The following is a 24,733-nucleotide window of genomic DNA, read 5'->3' as shown; positions in this document are numbered from 1 at the left end:
AGGAAGGAGGTGGGTGGCATGTTCCGGCTGCTCATCTCCGCCCCTCCTCTGCTATTGGGTGGCCGCTTAGTGACGCCGCAGTGACGTCGCTATGACGCCGAACGCACCTCCCACTTGAAGGAGGGATTGTTCGGCGGTCACAGCAATGTCGCTGAAAAGGTATGTGCGTGTGACACTGCCGTAGCAATAATGTTCGCTACGGCAGCGATCACCAATAGTTGCACGAACGACGAGGGCGGGTGCTATCGCTAGCGATGTCGCAGCGTGTTAAGCACCCTTTAGGGTATGTTCACACTTGCGTTTTGACCTTCCATTTGCCTATTCAATCTGTAGGAATTAATATCTAAAACGCATCCATTGCATTACTGATGCAAACATAAGCAAAAGTGTGGTACAACTGATTAATTTGGGGTCCACCTGGGTTCCCTTTTTTGTCCATTTTCAGAACAGAACAAAAAGCTCAGTGTGAAACATTTTCTTCCAATTTAACAATTGATACATATCGGAACCATGAAGCAGCCATAAAACTGAATAGGGTCCCTCTGCTTCTGATTGCAGCTGATCCGTTTTTACCATGAATTTTGTCTGTTTTTTTTGTCTGTTCCTATAAATCGAACAGAGAAGCAGAATATCAGAACACAAGTGTGAATGTAGCCTGAAACCGGGCACACGTGGGAGATCAGAAACATTTACACATGCGCATTAGCTCCAGGCTTCTACATGGAACATTGCCTGCTTTTCCCCCATAAATCACTTTACCTGGAGATTGCCTGAAAACACTAAAATAGAAATAAACAGATAAAAAAGTTGTCTTTTATTTTGGGCCAGTGGAATATTTTCAGATTTGACTATGGCTTTTTCTCATGTGTTTATTTTCTCAAGGGCTTCTTCATAGGAATTGACAAAATTGTGTGTGAAGGAGGCATGAAGCTGAAATGTCTGGAGTGAATTACACTGCACCAACGTAGGCAAAAACTGTGGATACCAAGCAATGAATTCCCTTTTTAAACATATATGGCATATCTACAGGATATGCTGAAAATGTCTGATCCATACATGTCCCATCTTTGGGGCCTGCACCCATCAGTAGAACGACCCCCTACTAGCGCCAGTCTGAATGGGGAGTTGGCTACATATGTGCACCTCTCTCCTTTCGCATTAGAGGGGTTCCAAAAATGGTTAGATCCACATATATTGCATATTATGGATATGCCATAAATATCCGAGATGAGAATATCCCCTAGAGCACAATCAGACGGCCGTATAACATCGATCATATTGCAATGCCCGGACTGGCCGGCAGCTCTACTGATAGCGTGTATTTCTATGCAGTTGTCACGCTCGGGTCTAGAGAGCCGCCGGTCAGTCCGGGTATTGTGATACGATCATCATCTGTGTTATATGGCCATCTGACTGTGCCCTTATACCGAGCTGTATCACAGTCAGTAGGAAGTCATCCATATTTACTGCAGTATTGGTATAGATATTTAGCACTAAATTCTGGTTGTATGAGTACAGTATTGAAATGAGCAAAAAAATCTATATACTGTCCCAATTGTTTGTAATTTATAACCGATATTGTATTTAAAGGGAACCTGTCACCACTTTTTTGGCGTATAGGCTGCGGCCACCACCGCCGGGCTCTTATATACAGCATTCTAACATGCTGTATATAAGAGTCAGGCCGCCGTGAGAACATAACAAACACATTATAATACTTACCTAACGGTCGCGCGGTTGGCCATATGGGCGTCTCTGTTCTCCGGTGTCGGCGCCTCCTCTTTCGGCCATCTTCGTCCTCTTTTTGAAGCCTGGGTGCATGACGTGACTACGTCATACATACTCGCTGGTCCTGCGCAGGCGCACTACAATACTTTGATCTGCCCTGCTCAGGACCTGAATGCCGGCGAGTGTGGATGACGTTGGACCCGTCATGCACCACGGCTAGAGGAGAACAAAGATGGCCAAAAGAGGCGGCGCCGGCACCGGACAACGGAGACGCCCATAAGGCCCATCGCGCGACCGTTAGGTAAGTATTATAAAGCGTTTTTTATGTTCTCACAGCGGCCTGGGCTCTTATATACAGCATATTAGAATGCTGCATATAAGAGCCCGATGGTGGTGGCTGCAGCTTATACGCCAAAAAAGTGGTGACAGATTCCCTTTAAATGTAATGAGATAATTATTATATTATCTAGCTAGATAAGAAGATGGAAACAGATACATGTAATTAGTGGTGTAATTAGCCTTATACTATGGTAGTACCTCTGTTGTGCCTTTAGGTGTCACCTTTATTTTACACTTGCAAAAGCTGGGCTAAAACATACAACATGGAAGAAAAAAAAGGTACAAGCATTCAATACTGGGTGCCAAAAAATACTTGGTAATCCCAAAGAAATGAAAAGAAGAGAATAGAATATCGATAATAGAAAACACAATTTTTACAGTCAATTTTCCTTAATATGTAAACAAACGATGTTACCTGATGAAAAAGATAAAAGATGGTAAAAATAAATGAAAAAATGGAAGGTTCCCACTTGTATCCACTGCAATAAGGGCTAAGATACGATTATGGAAGGGTATAGGGGCATCCTGGTGCATCGATGAGCCGGACGTTTTCGGACCATGTCAGATATGAAGGTCAGAGTGCATGGTCAGTGATATACAGACACATCCATGGTTTGGTGCACAATGATTTTCCTACATTTCTGTTACTATATTGATGAGGCTTGGCTCACATCTGCGCTGGGATTCCATCATATTTGCTGTAAGTAGAGCGCAGCATGCACCACTATTTTTGGGGAGTTCAAAGCATGGCCACCATAATGGAACCCAGTGCACCCTATTACAGTGTGTGGGGTCAATCGATTATATGATGGATCCTGCACATCATTCAGTTTTATGCTCTTAAGATGGAAGAGAAAATTGGATGAGATGTGAAACCAGGGCTATATAGCATTATGTCTATAAAACCATCCTTTCTAATCCGGACAGTCCACATCTAGCTGGAATTACCCTAGATGCTTATTATTGGCACATTTCACTGGTGCAAACAACTTCATGAATGCATCTTACAGTTACTAGACAAGTATTTTTATAGGGGACATAAACATCTTGTATTAGGAGCCAAGAATACAAGTCACATACATGTAAACCATTTCCGTGTACAGTAGATCTACATAGCAGGACATCTTTTCAACATTGCACAAATGCCCTAGTATGTATATTGCATTGAACGATAATAACATATGTATACCTTTCTTAGGTGGCAAAATACAGTGTTTTTTTTTTCTAGGATGTGAGCTTTTTGATTTTACCAATAGTCTTTGGGCGGCTTTGCACGTTGCAACATAGCACGTGCGATTTCGATGGGGTCAAATCGAAAGTGACGTACATCCGGCGTCACTTTCGACATCGTTGTGTGTAAATCCTAGATAATACGATGAACGAGCGCAAAAGCGTCGTTATCGCATCATCGGTGCAGGCTCTGACTTTTTCATAATTACGCTACCGCGACAGGTACGATGCTGTTCCTCGTTCCTGCGGCAGCACACATTGCTGTGTGTAAAGCCCCAGGAGCGAGGAACATCACCTTACCTGCCACCGGCGGCTATACGGAAGGAAGGAGGTGGGTGGGATGTTTACATCCTGCTCATCTCCGCCCCTCCGCCGCTATTGGCCGCCTGCCGTGTGACGTCGCTATGACGCCGCACGACCCGCCCCCTTAGGAAGGAGGCGGGTCGCCGGCCAGAGCGACGGTCGCAGGGCAGGTGAGTGCATGTGAAGCTGGCGTAGCGATAATTTTCGCTACGCCAGCTATCACAAGATATTGTACCTGCGACGGGGGCGGGGACTATCGCGTGTGACATCGCAGCATCGGCTTGTGATGTCGCAACGTGCAAAGCCCGCCTTAGGGCAAGCACGCACTTTGCTTTTTACCTGCTTTTTTGCTGCTTTTTCAACTGAAGGGTTTAATGCCAAAATGGATGTGTTCTGCTTTTCAAGAAAAGTCTATGGGAATTTGGGTTTCTTGTCCGCACTATGCAGTTCAAAAAGGTGCCTTTTTGTGGCAGAAATTTGGGCAAAAACTCAGCTTTGCACTTCAAAACTCAAATGGCAAAAACAATTGACATGTCAGTTGTTTTTGCAATTTGAGTTTTGAACTGCAAAGCTAAGTTTTTGCCCAAATTTCTGCCACAAAAAGGCACCTTTTTGAACTGCATAGTGCGGACAAGAAACCCAAATTCCCATAGACTTTGCTTGAAAAGCAGAACACAACCATTTTGGCATTAAACCCTGCAGTTGAAAAAGCAGCAAAAAAGCAGGTAAAAAGCAAAGTGCGTGCTTGCCCTTAAGGGTGCTCACTCTAATGCATGCGTGACTTTGGCTGCGACACCTTTCACATGGCCAAAGGTCACTAGATGTTCCTGCTACATCGCAGCACAATACAAGTGAAAGGAGACACCTCTCGACTCTGAGAATGCCGGCACCGCGACAAACAAGTTGCAAATCATCAGACGCTATTTGTGACTTGCTTGTTGTGGCTGCAATGCAACTCCATTCACTTTTATGGCGCTGTGATGGCAAACTTTGGCCATGTCATAGGTGTTGCGACCAAAATCGCTGTGAGCACTAGCCAAAAAGATATAACTGAAAAGTAAGGGATGTTACATCATCAGCATTAAAGATATAAATGGCAGCAGCATTTTCCACATGGCTCAAAAACAGTGTAAAAGACCCTTGAAGAAATGATCATGTCACCGGTACAGTAGGCCGCATGTACGGAGGCACAAAAAGTCTGTGGCTCTGTAATACAGAGCAGTTGGCACTGTGCTGCCATAGGATGGATGGTATTCTCACCTAGAAACAAATACTTAAGGTAAAATACCTCCTCAATATGGCATCCAAGAGAGTATGACACGCATTTCTTCTGTGAATACATACAGAATTTAACAGAAAGAAAACTCTTATGCATATATGTATGAAACTGGAAGCATGGAAAGGTAGAGAGGAGCCCAGTAGTTGCCGGTATCACTACACAGTACACCTTTGTATAGATATGTAAGCCTTAAAGGGGTTGTCTGCCCATAGGAATTGATGAGCTATCCACAGGGTAGGTCATCAGTAGCAGATCTGCTGAGGTCCAACACCCAGCATCCTCTCTTTGCTCTGGCAGTTACCAAATGTAAAAACATTGAACAGGGTAGCTGAGCTCAGCTGCATCCAAAGTGTCGCAACTGCTGCCGGCTACTGCACAACTGCTTCTAGTCACAAGAACAGGAGCTGTGCTGGACACCTGGCAATGGGCGCTACACTGTGAATGAAGCTGCGCTCAGCTGCTCCATTTAAAGGGTTTACATTCAGGTATCACCAGAGCAAAGAACAGCAGATTGGTGGGGTCAACGAGTGTTGGACCCCCACGGATCCTGCAAATAGATAATCAATAATTTTGCCAGGAAAAAAATTAATAATAAGTCTTCCATGGTCATTTGCTTATCCATGACTAAGAGAAAGGTGTGTCAATTTGTTCTATAAAAATTGAAAACAACGAAAGTTAATGTGTGCATTGCCTGTAATGTACTCTGGTCTTCTGTCCGATGGGATATTCTAAAGTGGGTGTTATACGCAGCGATATCGCTAGCGATATCGCTGGTGAAAGCACCGGCCCCCGTTGTTTGTGCGTCACGGGCAAATCGCTGCCCGTGGCGCACAAAATCGTTTGGAGCCATCACACGGACTTACCTGCCTAGCGACGTCGCTGTTGCCGGCGAACCGCCTCCTTTCTAAGGGGGCGGTTCATGCGGCATCACAGCTACGTCACTAAGCGGCCGCCCAATAGAAGCGGAGGGGCAGAGATGAGCAGGACGTAAGATCCCGCCCACCTCCTTCCTTCCGCATTACCGGCGACCGCAGGTAAGCTACAGTTCGCCGTTCCCAAGGTGTCACACATAGCGATGTGTGCTACCTCGGGAACGACGAACAACCTGCGTGCTCAACAATCACCGATTTTTTTTAAAAAGGAACGACGTGTCAACGATGGACGATAAGGTGAGTATTTTCCATCGTTAACGCTTGTTCCTTGCTGTCACACACAATGACATCCCTAACGATGCCGGATGTGCGTCATGGAGTCCGTGACCCCGCCGATATATCGTTAGATATGTCGTTGCGTGTAACGGGACCTTAAGTGATAATTGTTATAATAATATTGGATGTGAAGGGTGATCCGAATCCAAATGTCCCAAAAACAATGATGAAACATTTTTGTACAAGGGATGGTCTCCTTTTATAGGAATCCTATTATATCAATTGCTGACAACTTAGCAAAAGATGCAACTAGATGAGTTCAGCCTCGCGCAATACACTTATATTGAACCAGATTGCGCCCATCTAGTCGGATTCTGTCCAGGACTCTGTATATCACATAATTGCGGCCACGTGACCTCCATTCCCAGTGCTGACACTGGAGAATCTTTATAGTACACTGTGCGTGGGATGTGAGGCTTCACAAGTCTGCAGTTACCTAGAGTGACACATAGTGACTGCAGGTTTGTCCTTTTAAACCAGACAACCCCTTTAAGGCTATGTTCACACATCAATATGAGTGTTAACATCTTTGAGAAAGAACTGATTTATTTTCTCACGTGTCATCCTAGTTGCTTTCGTTTTTCTTTTCTCATCCTTTTTTTTTCACTGAAACAGGTAGGCTGACAACTTTTTTTTATCTATTGACTCTTAACAATGGATCATTTATAAACAGATGAAACTCAGATGGAAAACTGCAGTACAAAGTCTGTCTTCTTAGATTCATATGTTTTACTAGGACCCCCCCCAAAACATGTAATGGCCGAGTCTGATCCACAAAACGGAGAATAGAACATGTTCTGAGACTAAAGGATCTGTTATTAAAACTGATGTATTTGAGGCTCAAGGAAACTCTATAGATCATGAGTCTCAAGGAAACTCTATAGGTCATATGGTTCAAGGAAACTCTATGGGTCATATCGCTCAAGGAAACTCTATAGGTTATGTGGTGAAGAAAACTTTATGGGTCATGTGGCTCAGGGAAACTCTATGGGTCATGTGGCTCAAGGAAACTCTATGGGTCATGTGGCTCAAGGAAGCTCTATGGGTCATGTGGCTCAAGGAAAGTCTATGGGTTGTGTGGCTCAAGGAAAGTCTATGGGTCAAGTGGCTTAAGGAAACTTTATGGGTCTCGTGCTGCTCAAGGAAACTCTCTGGGTCATGTGGCTCTAAGAAACTCTCGGTCATGTGGCTCAAAGAAACTCTATGGGTCATGTGGCTCAAGGAAACTGTGGGTCGTGTGGCTCAGAAATTCTCTGGGTCATGTGGCTCAAGGAAACTCTATGGGTCATGTGGCTCAAGGAAACTCTATGGGTCATGTGGCTCAATGAAACTCTGTGGGTCGTATTGCTCAAGGAAACTCTGTGGGTCGTGTGGCTCAAGGAAACTCTATGGGTCATGTAGCTCAATGAAAGTCTATGGGTTGTGTGGCTCAAGCAAAGTCAATGGGTCAAGTGGCTAAAGGAAACTATGGGTTGTGCAGCTCAAGGAAGCTCTATGGGTCGTGTGGCTGAAGGAAACTTTATGGGTCGTGTGGCTCAAGGAAACTCTATAGGTCACTGTGCTGTCCGAGAACAAGCAAACAGCACTAGGATGTGTCAGACAGATGTACTAATGGAGCCTTCAGAGTAAAGGTGAGATCTGCATGTCATGGTCGGATTATATATTCATTAGTATTGATTTCTATGACCTCTAGTAGACAAGAGACATGTATTTTACATAAATAGTAGTCACAAAACGGCTGGCAGGAAATCGTCTGACATATAGGAAAGCTCCTTGACAATACGATGTTCTGAATATCCATGTGCAGGTTGAGCATTATTTTCAGGTTTGTTATGGCTTTGAACTAGAATGTTCCTTATTTAAACAGTGATATGTACAATATGCATATCTTGTGTAAACCGCAAGCTTGGATACATAAATCCACAATTGTTTTACAAGACATGCAGCGGTATAACCAACATCACAATTTCATATATATCATATTCTTGGGTAAAATTCCTTCATATAATGGCATGGTCAAACATGCAATGACATAAAAGTGAAGAAGAAGAATAATGATCATTAAGTCAAAGTAAAAGTGATACAATAATCTTGTATAAACCAATATTTCTTATCCGCTTAGAGTCTCAGTATATGATTGTTCATAAGAAAGGCTGTTGATTTCTCTTCTCTGGGGAGAAAGCATAAAGGGCGTATATAAGAATGTCGATCATTGGCTCAGTGTAGAAAACACCTGCTGAAGCGCAGGAAACCTTTCTGTTCATTCTACTCTAAAGGAAAGGCTTTCTACTAAGAGATTTACAGTAGTTGCTTTTGGGAAGCATTGCTTTATATAAAATACTGGCATTAGGAATCAAAGTCTGTGCAGTACTAAAGACTTATGTGTCCCCATTTTTTCTGGGGTTCTGCAGCATATTGCTCCGCACTTCGGTGCTGAAATGTTTCAAAATGAGATGAAGACAAGGGATATAAATTCTACGTCACCTTTGGTCTTCTGTGGGCTCATAGATGATATCAAACTGATATTTCGTCAAAATAGCATGTACCTTGCAATTGGACTATGATATGAGGTAAGATAATATGGCACTATATTCACTATGTTCAGTTTTATGAACCAGCCTGTCCAGCATAATGGTCACTTTAGGTTTCGCAGGTGCTTTGTCAGGTGACTTTCTATATGTATTTTGGAATGTTTGCAGTAAAGCAAAAGGCTCAGATCCAGACTGAGAATACCCACTAATGAAATGCAGTAATATATATATATTTGTGTCTATATGTATATATATATATATTATATATATATTTAATAAAAATATGTACAGTCACAGATCAGAGTTTGGCACAATTTCATTTCTTTTGTGGGTTGTAATAGTGCATTAACTACTGTACAACAGTATGACTTTAAAACAGTCTTTCACAGAGAATACCAGATTAAGCTGCCCTTCATACAAGTCATCACAATGTAAACCCTGGATTTCAGCACTTAACAGATCAACAAACCACAAGGCATATATTTTTTTTCCAAAGAAACAAAACATAAACATCGATGTATTTTTTTTTTCTAGAAAAAAAAAAGGAAAGTCTATTTTTTTTTTTAATTCAAAATGTTTTTTGTTTTTTTTTTTCTTCTGCTTCGAATGCATTCGTAAATTCCTGCAGAGAAAAATGCTTGGTGTCAGCTCGTTACAGCAGTTGGGACAATAAAGAGTTTAACGCGTTTGGAATCTCCTATGCAGATCTTGTGAATGTGCAGCAGGGGGAGCTGAAGAACGCATCATGGGACCACGTGAACCTAACCAACATAGGCATTTCAAATCCTATAGACTCCACATTGTGGCGTTTCAATGCATAATTTTCCTTTTTGTACCTTTTTTGTATATTTTACAAGGTTTTTGGAAAAAAAAAAAAGTAAATATTTGCGTTAGAAACAAAGAAGCACAAAATGTAAATAAAGAAGCCAAAGAGCAGAAAGTAGAAGTTCGTGTTAGCCTTCAGTCATTGCAAACCCCAGCCAAGTCGGGAACCAGTGATTTTAGGTAGCTTGTTAGCATTTGTCATGCGCACACTCTTCTTTTATTTGCAAGGCAATGACTATCATGCAGCTTTAGGCTTTTTAAGATTGTTTAAAAAGAGAAATAAACAAGGACCAGCAGGCTTAGCAAATGCAAAGAAAAGAAAAAGATGCGCTTTAGAGCTTTTGGTGCAACATTACCTCAGTTTTTCAAATGCAGCTGTGACCATGGGGTCCTTGTGTGCTTGGTCCATTCTTTTCCCTTTACAGTTTTCATCTCGCAGAGACTTAGATGTTGATTTATGACGATACAACTTTTTGTGTGTGGGTACGTTATTGGTTAAAATACTGAGGTTTCCAAAGTTCTTATCAAAGAAGGCTGCGTGAAGGTTGGCTCCATAACCTAATGTACAGCTTGGATCAAAGCCTCCAAACTTAGCATTGTTCTTACCTGAGCCCTTGTTGGTTGACTTCTTGGAGCCCCCCACCGCACTGCCATTTACCTTTTTCTTGAAATCTTGTGGTGTTCCAGCTAAGATTTTCAATGTTTTCAATTTTAGGCTGTTTGACTCTGGAGACAATAGTATATCAGGGATGTCACTGGTTCCCACAGGGTTGTAAAAAGGCTCCATTGATGCCATCATGAACCTTTGAACATCAGCCATTCCAGATGCGATATTGGAAAGAATATTAGAGGGTTCCTCAAATTCTCTCTGATCATCGTCAAGAAGATTGCTTCCATTCCCTACCCTAGGTTCAGGCCAAGGAGCCTTGTTACCTTTATCAAGCGTCCATTCATTGACCCCAGATATGTGCTTCCCTGTTTTGGATGAGCCAGGCTCATAAAGCTGCAAGCAGTCAGTTAAAGCCTGTTTTGTAGAGCTTGCATTATTCAATAGACCTGATCGATTGCCTGCACTTTGGGGTTTTTCGCTGTTGGCATTTTTTCCTTTCTTGGGTGCTTTAGGGGTTGTTTGTCGAGGAGTCTTTGTTTGTGTTTTATCTGCCCCTTTGCAGGCTTTAGGGGTTTTCTTCTTGCTACTTTTTGGAGAACTTTGGTTGGCACCTGTGTTTTTGCTAGTAGATAGTTTCTTTTTTGACTTTGAGGCTTTACCATTGGTATGAACAGGAACAGCAGACTCATCAAATGCTGGCAAACATGGACCTTTCTCTAGAACATTGACAGAATCTTCATCATTAAACATATGAAACTGAAACTGGTGGTTATTTAGTGCAAAACCATTATTGGTCTGCTCCTGTGGAGGAAGAACAGTACAGTTCCACTTTGTCTTCTCTGATCCATTAATCACTACCTGGGAACCATTTTGAAAAGCTTGTATGTTCCCTACTGACTTTGCATCTGTTGCTGTTATTTGAGGAGAGAGGTTGGGGGTATCTGGTGGTGACATTTCTGATAGGGATGAGTGGCGGAATTTGTCAGGGGTGAAGTTGGAGATGTCAAGAAGGTCAGTAGATTCCTTCAGTGGGGTGATTTCATCAATGCTCTGCTGAATTACAAGTTTGGGGCTGCAGTGAGCTAAGAAATCGTCACTCATTTCATCTTCCCCATCCTTTTCACAAGATTTCATGCTTAAAGAGCTGTAATTACTAGAACTAACTGACAATGAGCCCACTGAGTCAAAACTAATAAGTCTTCCATTGTCTGTACTGAGCGTGCCTCTCTGCAAAACAAAATGCCCATCTCCACTGTTATAATGACAGGACTGATAGGAGTCATCCTGCTGAATCTGGCCTTCTTGCAAATATGTTTTGTGGTACAGCTGTTTGCTGCTGTTCGGTTGAACTTGACTATATCCAGAAGCTGTCATGTCTGTGTCCGATACAGCAGCAGAACCACCAAAATCTCCCGGAATGATGGTCACTTCCCTAAGGTTAGATATGAACTCAGCCTGACTGCTAGGGGGTTTGCCATGCCACATGTCTGGGAAGTTCTGCTCCATATCTAAGTGATGGGGTGACTGCTGCAGCTCAGACTCTGAAGGGGGGGAAAGCACACAGCTCTGCGCAAGTTGAAGGGAACTGAACTGTTTTTCTGTTGGCATGATGTTAACTGAATGATGCCCCAAGGGATGAGGGGCAAAGTATGTGATACCAGTGCCACTAGATGAATCTGATGCATCTAACAAAGTCTGTAGATACCCTCCAGGGATTACCGGTACATTGGTAGTGATGTGAGCAGATGGTAATGGCTTGTCGGGAGAGCAGGTGGCTTGCAGAAATGGAGAATTTTTAGCTTCACTATCAGCATGGCACTGAGATGGATGGGAAGTGTCGGATGCATTTTGAATGGTTTCCTCTTTCAACAGAACTTCAGAATTCTGGTTCTCAATTGCCGTGAAGGTTTCAATAGGATCTGTTGTACTAATTTCACTCACCTTCTCTCGCTTGAGTTGTTTGCATTTCAGCCTAGCTTCACTTTTAAATTTTATCCTTCTTATCACTTTACGATCGGCACATTTTAATTCCCTTTCTAAAGATCTACATTTTACAGGGGCAACATCTGCTATGCCACTTAAGTGTAAACCATTTACACAGCTTGGGGTTTCCAGAGTTATAGAATGCAAGTCATTAAGGCTAGCCTCGTCTTTACTGCTGCATCCCTGTCTGTGGTCATAAGAAGAGAGCATCTCCCTGCTCACTGGTTGTTCAATAGTTTGTATCCTCTGTAACCTGTGGCGGTTTGCTAGTTGCCCTTTTCTCTTCCTTGGCGGAATTGCATTCTGACTTCCATTAAGAATTCTCTGCGCATTCAAGGCTGAAGTGTTCCTCCTTTTCTCTTCCCAGTACTCTTTAAGTGGCGCAAGCTTTTGGTATTTTCCCAGCTGATCATCACTCAAAGTGACTGTTGGCTCATTTGCATCAAGCTTTCCAAGCTTAATCAACATGTGTTTCTCACCTTTGAACCTATTGATGATAATGTACTTGATGATTACAGGTGGCTCCTTCCTACAAACTTTCCGACGTTTCTTGGGGCACCAGTCATCATCGTCTTCTTCTTTGGGTCCATCTGGTGCTCCTTCCTTCTTCTCAACAACTTTTTCATTCTCCAGTGAATCCATATCATACAAATAGTCATCACTGTACCTGACTTTTCTTTTAACCCTCAGACCATAATTTGGTTGAATCAACGAATGAGAATGTTCACGTGAAAGATATCTTGTACAGTCCTTGATGTCTCCTAGCACGTCATATGAAGATTCACTGTATGAGCTATCATCACTATACTCGCCTGAGTCTTCAGCTGAGTTAACAGAATCCAGAAAGTGACTTCTTTTGGTGCTTATATACTGCACCACATCCATATTTCCACAGGTCTTATTTAAGCCAGATTTTACACCTTCAACATCTTCTTCTTCATCTTCTTCATCATCATCTTCTTCCCATATCCCACCTTCTTCCAGTTTGAATTGAGAAGGGTCAGCTAACCTTTTCTTTGACCCTTTATTTTCTCTCTTCGGGCAGTTAGTGAAGACACTTGGGAAGAAATTAAACTGAGCATCTTCTTGTAGGGCATTTGTCTTCTCCCTCACATTATCCTGAAATGATTCATACCTGATTTTTAAGGAGCACACATCACTGCCAAGCGTAGAATCATCGTCATCAAACATGTAATTATCCACATCTTCTTCTGAAAACAAATTAACAGACAGCTCATTTTTAGAGCACAAGTCAAGTAGTTCAATTTTGCTTTCACTGATAAACGACTCGAAGTAGCCCCATTCCTGGTTAGGGTTAGCCAACAGAGCTTCATCTCCATTGCATTTGTCCAGTAGTAAACCATCATAGTAGTTCTTTTGAGCAGAGTCCTCTGAATCACTGTCAGATTTGTCATGGTCCCTTTTATCAGACTCTTGTGATTTATGGACAGGGAAGCTTAAGAGCTGGTCGGAGAGTAATTGATCACCGTATTTTAGACTATCAGCTGTACTCATGCAGTGAATCCCCATGTCAGAAACTGGACATGTGTCATAATCTCTACTTATATCTCCCATTTTCAAACTAACGCCAGGTTCTGGGTCTACTCCATCTTTTGTTTCTATGAAACAACCCAAGCAAGTCCGACTTTGCTGCATCAAGCAATCACCAGTCAAGCTTGACATTGTCCCAGGCTCCATGATGGTGAAAGGTGTTTTCTCACTTTCGCTGGGCAAAGACCAAGAATTGAGGCCTTTAGTGACACAGGTTGTCAAGGATATGGCCTGAGCTGATGGGTCACTGCTAACATGTTCTGCTGTATCTGACAAACGTAGTGGAGAAGGAGGACCCAGCAAGCAAGGCTCTTTGGAAATGATGGGTGGCAATGCTCTGTGACAGGCATGGATTTCTTTTTGATTTAAGGCTGGAAATGTGACAGGAGCATCTGCAGCATCAAAGGACTTCACATCATCCACAGGATCATGCGGCTCTGCAGAGGGGGGAAAAGATACAATGTTTTAGCTGTTTTTGTTCATCAAGCTGTTCAATGTATAAATGTATATAAACATCAATACACAGCAGGATACAGTCACTAAAATGCAAAAGCTATTAACGATCGTTAACAGCCATTCAAGTGAATGACTGTTAACGATTGTTAATAGCCTCGACACTGCAGAGAATGGACCCCTAGGTATGTAAACTAATTATATTTCAATATAGATTTGATCAATAATTATCTGACATATGTATACAAACACACATAATGACATTACTTATGTGTGGGCATGTTCATAAAAATTATATCCCAGTCCCATTTCTCTTTTGTTAGTAGCAGAATGAGAACGTAATTATAAATGTTTCAACATAGATGACATTTGTGTTACTTAGGAAAAAGGGCTTCCATGTATGTGCCTATACCTCTGGATACCATTTGTGATATATAATTATATAAAAAAAAATAAAAAATTATTTTCTCACCCCCTCTTATGGGGTGGCTGTATTTCTTTTTTTTGTTGTTCCTTCAATATTGGGTCCTCTACCAGAGTCCTTGGAGTTTGAGGGTTCTGCGCAGGATCTTAGATGTTCCCAGCACTGCGCTTTTCTGGACAGAGAGCACAGATGTTGTTCATGGGATCTGTTGTAGCCTTTCTTCCAACTCAGGGGTTACTGTTGCAAGTGCTCCGATTACCACTGGGGTTACTGTTGCCTTCACCTTCAACATCCTCTCCAATTCTCCTTTGAGGCCTTGGTATTTCTTCATATTCTCATAGTCCTTCTTCCTGATGTTACTGTTATTTGGCACTGACACATCTATTACAATTACTGTCATCTGATTCTTGTATACTATCAAGATATCTGGTTGGTAAGCCAGCACCAGCTTATACATCTTGATCTTGAAGTCTCACAGGATTTTTGCCCTTTGATTCTCCACGACCTTTTCCGGATTCTCCCATCTGGACTTACGGGCACTTAACCAGTACACTGTATTCCTGTATATAATTCTCGCTACTTGGTTATGGTATAGGCCGTTCCTGCTTGAATCTTGTCTGGACTATTTTCGAGGACTCCTTACATAGCCTGGACCTTGCGTCTTGTCTTGTATAGTAGATGCCTGTCTCTATGGATCTGGTACTTAGCGCCTCTTCTTGAGTCGCAATGATCAGTGCCTCTGTACAATTTTGAAGTTCGAGTTCAGCTTTCTCTGGCTATTGGTAGGATCTCCCCATATCAGCCACCTCCGTTATCTGTAGATGGTACATCCCATGCAGCTGCTTATCTTGCCATGGTATTTATCTATCTATCTATATAGATTTTTTTTTGGTACATAACAGAAAATTTAACAAGTACAATGCATACGGGATTGCATAAACAAGGTTAACAAATAATTTTTGAGAAAAATTCCTTAAAATCAAACTTTATTATTATCAATTAAAAATACCCAAGTGAAAAAACACCATAGGGAACAATAACCCCTCCATTAGGGTAAATATGTACAGGGACTACAAACAGGACTGAATATGTAATAGTCAGTGAGAGGTAGGAGAAACAAAATATATAGAACACAAACCCCTGTTTGGGGCGGTGATCTAAAATAGCCCTAGTGATACCCTAGGGCTCGCTCCTACCTTGCAATGGGGGGTATGACACCCTAACGTAGCCTGGCGCCCCCGTTCCTCATCGACTCACCCTACTTTGCCCTTGTGTAGCCCTATGCAATGTAAGGGAAAGTGCACTAAACCCTATAACCCACAGGGGGCAAGGGGAAGAGGAAGAATCAGATTATCTCCACCATTATACCCTACATGCGAATGGTTAGATAATACAGTAGGCTACCAAGTGCACAATCTCATACACAAACCCTTCTGGACTAATGTATCTGAACAGACCGAGGATAAAAAAGGGGACAATGCATGTTGAAGCCCCAAATCAAATGCAGGATTCAGCAAACTGTATATAATGATAATGATCAATTACCAAATGCATTCTGCTACACATATTTACATCCCTTAATTGTTGGTGTAGATATGCACGGCCTATACTTAATTACCCTATTGGATGGGTTATTGTACATACCGTAACAGAAAGCCACATATATTATTTACATGTACTCCATAGGACTTGACCTGTATGGAATATAACATAAGCTCTCAAAGTCTTAAATGGGTATTCTCAAATTTGTAAGTTATCCTCTTTTGTATCCACAACTTCCTGATAACTGAAGGCCCAGCAGCTGGGACTACCACCGATTCAAAGAACCTATATTCTTAACAGCCCCATGTAAATGAAGCTGTGGTAGATCAAGCGCACTATTGCTCCATTCCTTCTTATGGGACTGCCAGAGATAGTGAGGCACAGCTCTCGGTTGGCCTTCGACACTCCTATAAGAACGAATGGAGTTGCAGTGTGCGAGATCAACCACTGGTTTATTTACGGAGGGTTCTTCAGAGCTCCAATTCTCGGTATCTGTGAGAGTCCCAGTAGTGTAACCCCCAGTGATTGAGACGTTATATCCTTTTTCATGGATAGGGGATAACTTACATACTTGGGAATATCCCTTTTACTATCAAAGATTATAGATGTTACTGTTCTTTATATAGAAGAAGCTTTGTACATTTTAACCCAGAACAAAATTCAACAAAGAACTTCATCAGTCCTTGTTTCCCAAATGTAGATGTAGATGACTTGTACCTGACTCGCAAAATGGATCCATAATTTGAATTCAAACACAGAACAGAGATATAGATAGCCCTTTGTTATTTTTTTACTTAAAGTTCTGTCTTTATCTCAATTCTGTTTCCCCAAAACACTGTTCCCCATAAATCCTTTGCAATAATCTTACCATTTCCTCGAATCCCATTTATCAGAAGTGTGGTGGCTGCTTGGGTGGCAGACTCTCTATCCTCCTGGTCATCCATCAATTTATCTTTCTGGGTCTCACTCCATACCTCTCCACTTGTGTCCAACCTGTAAAATAAAAGGGTAATATTTACACTTTTTTGCTCTGTTATAACTCAGTTGTAACAGAATAATTTTGACAAACTGTAGTTTGCCTAAATTATTTGTAAGTATAATTCTCTACCCTTCCTAGATTTTTCATATGGATTTATAATTTTTTTTTTTTTTAGCAATAATTCAGTCTGATATGATAATCCAAAAGTGCTCTGTCCTATTTTTCTCAACTTTATTTTTTTAATTATTTTTGTTTATTAGATATTTAAATAATAGAGATACAAAGAAGGCATCAGATATGTTACGTTGCATATGGATAGATAACATTGTTTACAAGACCAAAAAGTTTTGTTTTCAACCAACTCTTCATGACCTACCAAACTCCTAACCCTACGTCCCCCGCTCCTGTACACCTCTAGAGTAAGATAGAAAGGTGATCAATATCAAAATTGTATTGGCTCTTGTCCACTCAATTGTACTTTCATGTGTGATGAAATGTATTTTAAGTTGTGTTGACTTCTAATACTTGTTTGGTTTCTGTCGGGTGAGATATGTTATTTTTGTGCTCTAGTCCTGATGAAGGGAGCAGAGCTCCTGAAACGCGTAGACACAAGCTACAAGCTTTCAGAGATTTTTCCAGTGTTTTTTCACCTATAGACAGCAATAAGGAGGTGTAAAAATGCTGAAAAAATGCAGCAAAACATTTGTGCTATGTTTTTGGTGAATAAAACTAACTTCATCAACATGTATTGTAGAAAAATGACATGTGATCACTCCTTAAAAATGCAGGGAAAAAAATACCACAAAAATGCTCAGTGTGAACATAGCCTAATGCAATAAAGGAGACATTTTAGTTTGAATTAACTCTAAATTTTAAGATATTTTATAAATCAACATCAGGACATACACATAAAGCTATGCAAGCCCTCGTTCAGACATTAGTGTTGCATGTACATATTCTAGCCATGCTTTTCACGGATACAACATGCACCCATTATAGTCTATGGTGCTACTCACATGTCTGTTATTTTCCGATATCATGGATAAAAAGTGCTAATGGGTCTGTGAAAAATGTACATTACATGGATGGCATCAGTGTTCATCAGTGTTCCATCTGTGTGCTGTCTGTATTAAAGTATAGAAGATGCTTTGTAATTTATCTATTTATCCATATGTCAAAAACACTGATGGCCTGCTGAGCAAATACTAAAGACAGGTACATCATAAAAGCTGATGACACTGGTAACATTTTTTGCATATGTAAAAAATACTGAGGTCTGAATGAGGCTTAAGGCCTACATCACACATCCGTATAAGGCCGGCCTACATCACACATCCGTATAAGGCCGGCCTACATCATACATCCGTATAAGGACGACCTACATCATACATCCGTATAAGGACGACCTACATCACACATCCGTATAAGGCCGGCCTACATCACACATCCGTATAAGGACGGCCTACATCACACATCCGTATAAGGCTATGTGCGCACTAGAAATGTGAAGTTTCTCAAGAAAATTTCTTGAGAAACTTCTGCCAGTGAAAGATTTCTGGACCTGCGGAAAAAATCCGCACCAAATCCGCATGCGGTTTTGCCGCGGATTTGCCGCGGATTTACCGCGGATTTACCGCAGGTTTGTCCCTGCAATAAATAATAAAGATAATCGATAGACAGATAATGGATAGAGGGAAAGATGGATAGATGAATAGATGAATAGATAGATAGATAGAGGGATAGATGGATAGATAGATAGAGGGATAGATGGATAGATAGATAGATAGATAGATAGATGAGAAAAACCTATATAATGTTCCACCTCCCTGCATTTTCTAAGCTGGCACCCTTTAGTGACTTTCATGTGGCACTAAAGGGTGCTTAGCCTTGTATTTAGCCATAAAATAAATAAATAATTAAAAAAAAACGACGTGAGGTCCCCCCATTTTTTGTAGCCAGCTAGGGTAAAGCAGACGGCTGCAGCCTGCAGACCACGGCTGGCAGCTTCTCCTTGGCTGATAATCCAAAACAGTGGGCACCCCACGCTGTTATTTTAAATTATATAAATAATTTAAAACAAAAAACGTACGGTCCCCCCCATATTGGATCACCAGCCAAGGTAAAGCGGACAGCTGGGGTCTGATATTCTCAGACTAGGGAGGTCCACTGTTATTGGACACTCCCCAGCCTAAAAATAGCAGGCCGCAGCCGCCCCAGAAGTGGCGCATCCATTAGACGTGCCAATCCTGGCGCTTTGCCCCAGCTCATCCCGCGCCCTGGTGCGTTGGCAAACGGGGTAATATATGGGGTTGATGCCAGATGTGTAATGTCACCTGGCATCAAGCCCTGGGGTTGGTGAGGTCAGGCGTCTATCAGATACCCGACATCACCAACCCAGTCAGTAATAATTAAAAAATAGACAACAAAAAAAGTTTTATTTGAAAAAACACTCCCCAAAACATTCCCTCTTTAACCAATTTATTGAAAAGAGCACAATCAATTCCACGTCCGGCGTAATCCAATAAGGGGGGGGGGGCACGGCGATCCATACCATAGTCGCTGTCCCAGTCAATGAAGAACAGAATGTTCCCCATTGGCTGGGAGAGCAATGCAGTGACATGAGCTAACATCAATAGGTCAGCTCAGGTCACTGCAAGGGATGACGAGCGCTGCCATCAGGAGCATAGATGAGATCATTACCTTCTGTGATCATCTCCTGTGCTGCTGACGTCAGCGCTGTCACTGACTTCTATGCCCGCCGCGTTGTCAGAAGTATCGCGAGAGCCCGTAACGTCACCGCTAGTGACAGTCTCGGGCCGCTCGCGAGACGGGCATAGACAGCAGTGACCGTGGTGACGTCAGGAGGCAGGAGATCGTCACAGCAGGTAATGATCTCACCTCCTGACAGCAGCGATCGTCATCCCCGCGGCTCCCAGCACTGCAGGATGTCAGTGTCTGCCTGCGCTGCCGCGTGACAGGCTGCTGACACTGCGGGCAGACACTGACACTGCAGTGCAGGCAGCCGCGAGGCCAGAGCAGGACACAGACTGCACGGGCACCTGGAGGTCGCACGGAAGTGCTTCTGTGCGGCCTCCAGGGAGTGTGACGTGTGTTTACTCTGCTCCGCCTCCTCTTCCTGGCATAATGACATTGGTTCCTGCAAAACCGCAGGCAGCGATGAGCATTACCGCAGGTAATTCGCGGCTATTCCGCTGGTATACCGCACATCATTGCTACCCGCGGAATACCCCCGGAATACCGCAGGTACCTGCGGAAATTAATGGACATGCACATTTTCTCAAGAAAGTTTCTCGAAAAAATTTTCTCAAGAAATTTTCTTGAGAAAAATCCGCACAGTGCGCACAACTATTTTTTTTTCTCATTGAATTTCATGGGAAATGTCTGCACAAAGATTGCAGACATTTCTCAAGAAATTTCCGGGGCAAATCCGCGGGTAAATCCGCAGGTAAAAAGCTCTAGTGCGCACATAGCCTAAGGCCGGCCTACATCACACATCCGTATAAGGCCGGCCTACATCATACATCCGTATAAGGCCGGCCTACATCACACATCCGTATAAGGACAACCTACATCACACATCTGTATAAGGCCGGCCTACATCACACATCCGTATAAGGACGACCTACATCACACATCCGTATAAGGCCGGCCTATATCATACATCCGTATAAGGACGACCTACATGACGCATCCGTATAAGACCGGCCTACATCACACATCCGTATAAGGCCGGCCTACATCACACATCCGTATAAGGCCGGCCTACATCACACATCCGTAAAAGGACGACTTACATCACACATCCGTATAAGGCTGGCCTACATCATACATCCGTATAAGGACGACCTACATCACACATCCGTATAAGGCCGGCCTACATCATACATCCGTATAAGGACGACCTACATCACACATCCGTATAAGGCCGGCCTACATCACACATCCGTATAAGGACGGCCTACATCACATATCCGTATAAGGCCGGCCTACATCACACATCCGTATAAGGCCGGCCTACATCATACATCCGTATAAGGCCGGCCTACATCACACATCCGTATAAGGACGGCCTACATCATACATCCGTATAAGGACAACCTACATCACACATCCATATAAGGCCGGCCTACATTACACATCCGTATAAGGACGGCCTAAATCACACATCCGTATAAGGACGGCCTAAATCACACATTCGTATAAGGACGGTCTACATCACACATCCGTATAAGGCTGGCCTACATCACACATCCGTATAAGGCCGGCCTACATCACATATCCGTATAAGGCCGGCCTACATCATACATCCGTGTAAGGACGACCTACATCACACATCCGTATAAGGCCGGCCTACATTACACATCCGTATAAGGACGGCCTAAATCACACATCCGTGTATGGACGGCCTGCATCACACATCCGTGTATGGACGGCCTACATCACATATCCGTATAAGGCCAGCCTACATCACACATCCGTATAAGGCCGGCCTACATCCCACATCCGTATAAGGCTGGCCTACATCCCACATCCGTATAAGGACGGCCTAAATCACACATCCGTATAAGGCTTCTTTCACACATCAGTAAAAAACACAAGTTTTTTTTACAGACGTGTTGAAGGTGCCTATGGCCCTCCATGTGCAGTGATTTTAGCACATATGTGTTCTCCATGTGCTGTCCGTGATATTATAAGGAGAGCAGGAACTTTTTACTCACCTGTCCCCAGCGCTGCTGTCCCCGATACTTATGTCTCCGGCGCTGCTGCTTCCGGGTCCGTGGTGCAGGGAATATGCAATGAGCATAATGAGCGGGCCCTGAAGCAAATGACAGCAGCGCCGACGACAGCAGGGCTGGAGACAGGTGAGTACAGAAATTCATTTTATTTCAAAAACACGTGTTTTGTCCGGTACGTGTCACATGGATCACATCAGTGTGCGGTACGTGTGACATCAGTGATGACAGAGAAAAACAAACTTGTCTCCGTGCGGAACACAAGGACACACGTGTGTGCCACACAGTCCAAGAGAAATCACTAATGTGTTCGCAAACCCAATGATTTTAATGGGTCTGCATATGGCCATGATTCTGGAACGTATAAAAATGGCGTCATACATACCGGTATCACTGACGTGTGAAAGGGGCCTAAAACACATGAAAAACTAGTACAGGTGTCATTGTCGTTTTTCATCAGTGTGACATCCATGTTTTTCCAATATAGATAAAGATTGAAATGACAAAGTTTCTCCTATACTTTGCAATGTTACAGATACAGCTCACAGACGGCATATAGATAGCACACAGATGCCATCCGTGTGATGCACCTGTTTTTCCATAGACTTGCATTGGCCTTTGTCATCCATGCCGCCGGAAAAAAATAGACTTATAGTCTCCGATGTGGTTCACACACACGACCATTGTGAAAACATGGACGTGTGACGAGCACCATAGGTTATAATGTGAAAAAATGGATGCCCCACGTACCGGAAGCACATATATGTCAAGGGGGCCTAACGTACATATAATCACGCTTTATTGTAAAAGTAGGCACCAATAATCAAATAAAAATTGTACTGGGTGATGACTTATACTTAAGTTTCAGAGAACCAGCTGTGTGCCTGACTGTAGGATAGGTCATTAAAAAAGAGAACTTGGAAATGTGAAGATCTGAGATTGAAGGGAAAGCTCAGCTCTATTCTGGGGAGCGGAATACACTGCTACTAATGATCAAGGTTTCTTCTACAGTGAACGGATTTGGCTGTTACATAGATTTCCAATTTTATTCTAGTACAGATATGAAACAGTTAAATGTAAAGACTTATATTTCATGGATTTTTTAAGAATTTGCAATCTGGTTTCCATCACAAGTAAACAGCAAACTACGTAGAAAGCTCTTAATATGCTACAGCTCGGGTTTATAAGCCATTAGTTTTATATTATTGTTTTCATGTAAGGGAATTGCGTTCTTCTAATACGTACAGAATATTCCAATCAGCAGTTCAGCTAATAGAGTAGAGCATGGACATATTCTTCAGATTCCCTGCAGATTCGCTCTCAGATTCTCTTCATAACGTCTTGGTCCCTGGAGATCACAGCTGTATGTCTAAGGACACTTTTTCTACATTGAAGTCTATGTAACACATTCCCACACATCCATTCAGCTGATGTCTCCTAAATCTCAGACTGGGGAATATATTTTAGCGGAATATAAAGTTGTGAAGTCAAATGGGAGTTATTTATGAATCCCAAAGTACTCGTGTACCATGGTCCGTTGTATCCCGTCTTTTCTCTCTTTCACTCTTGGCTACTGTTTCTTATGTCTTTATTTAGGAACACTTTATATGGCTCGTGGGAAACCGACCCAGTGGACACAGAGGTGTTGGGTTATTAGATTTCCAGATGGGAACAGATCCTCTGGGGTACCAACGTACAGAGACGTCTACCATGGGTCAATTTTAGGCAATCTGTTGGGGTTTTGCATCCAGTTCAGTTGTTAAAAAGCTAGCGCTTTGTACATTCACGTCAACTCACCCCAAATTTTAGTTTATATATATCAACAATTCGGTTAGTTTAAGTTTATGGTACTATCTAAATCTTTTTGTCTATGAAATTATCTATATCTTTTTTTCCATAGCTTATGGAACGTCAACATATTTCAAAGACTTTTCCCTGTTCCACAACTGGCTTCACAATTTTAATACATTATCTCCGCCATTCAAGGGTCACGGTTATCAGAAACCCATTAACCTATCTGGAATCTTTTGAATTTAAGGAGTAAATTAAAGTACATGAAGGAAGCCCAATCATACATGTGGAAAACACCAAACTCCATAGACTCAAGTCTAGCTAAGGATGCCATCTTATGGAATTTGGTGTTTTCCACACGTATGATTGGGCTTCCTTCATATACTTTATTTTACTACTTAAATTCAAAGTCTGAAAATGCTAACCACTGAGCCACCACGCTATTTACTGTATTGCACTCTTTATGGATTTTTTTCTTTATGAACACTTCTATCAAATATTGGAAAGGACGGAATATGCAAGGCCGGATTCACATCTGTTTTAGAGGCTCCATTTAGGGCTGCTGTCATATTTGCCGGAAATAATTGCACAGCATGAAGGGATGTATTTTCTGGTAAAATAAACCCTAATGTTGACTATAATGAGGTTCATCAAAGTTCCATAATTTTACTGGAAAAGCATCTGCATGATACACATTATTTTTTGCAGCATACAGTAATCGTTGGATGGGCAAACCATTATTCTCAGTTTTCTGCTCCTGTGATATGCAAATTGCAGGCATGTCACTCTCCATAAGGAGAGACGTTACCCCTTAGACTGCAGTCAGAGGCCTCTCACCTAGCCAGATCATATCTCCTGCTTTGCACTAAGGAGAGGCAACACTTATCTGAAAACAGAAATTCTCTTTTGGCTTTTATCCTAAAGGCCCAGTCACACACAACGACTTAGCAGCGATCCCGACAACGATACGACCTGATAAGGATCTCTGGTAAATGGCTGGGAGGTCGCTGGTGAGATGTCACACAGTCAGACCGCACCAACGACACAGTAATGATCAGCGACCTGTATAACGATGTCGACGGGCGTTGGGACCGTGTTAGGATGTCGTTGGTAGGCATCAAACACAGCGATGTGTCCTGCCCAGGAGGACATCACCTTTGAAGAAAATGGTCCGGACCATTGGGCAACGACTAGAGATCTCAC

General features: G+C 42.5%; 1 protein-coding gene across 2 annotated transcripts in view; it reads right to left on the bottom strand.

The window, feature by feature from the left end:
- Positions 1–4,300: 4,300 nt before the first annotated feature.
- The window catches only part of NEXMIF (neurite extension and migration factor), a 643,807-nt gene continuing 623,374 nt past the window's right edge, over positions 4,301–24,733 (bottom strand). For both annotated transcript variants that reach the window (XM_075323862.1, XM_075323863.1), the window contains 2 exons: positions 16,875–16,999; positions 4,301–14,024 (listed from right to left, as the gene is read on the bottom strand). In XM_075323862.1, the coding sequence (XP_075179977.1) occupies positions 9,796–14,024; positions 16,875–16,999 (4,354 nt within the window). In that variant the 3' untranslated portion in view covers positions 4,301–9,795. The remainder of the gene's footprint in view (positions 14,025–16,874; positions 17,000–24,733) is intronic.

This window comes from Anomaloglossus baeobatrachus, chromosome 9, assembly GCF_048569485.1.
Source record: "Anomaloglossus baeobatrachus isolate aAnoBae1 chromosome 9, aAnoBae1.hap1, whole genome shotgun sequence".
NCBI lineage: Eukaryota > Metazoa > Chordata > Amphibia > Anura > Aromobatidae > Anomaloglossus > Anomaloglossus baeobatrachus.
The sequence above is the reverse complement of the archived record's forward strand: the minus strand, read 5'-3'. Positions and strand labels throughout refer to the sequence as shown.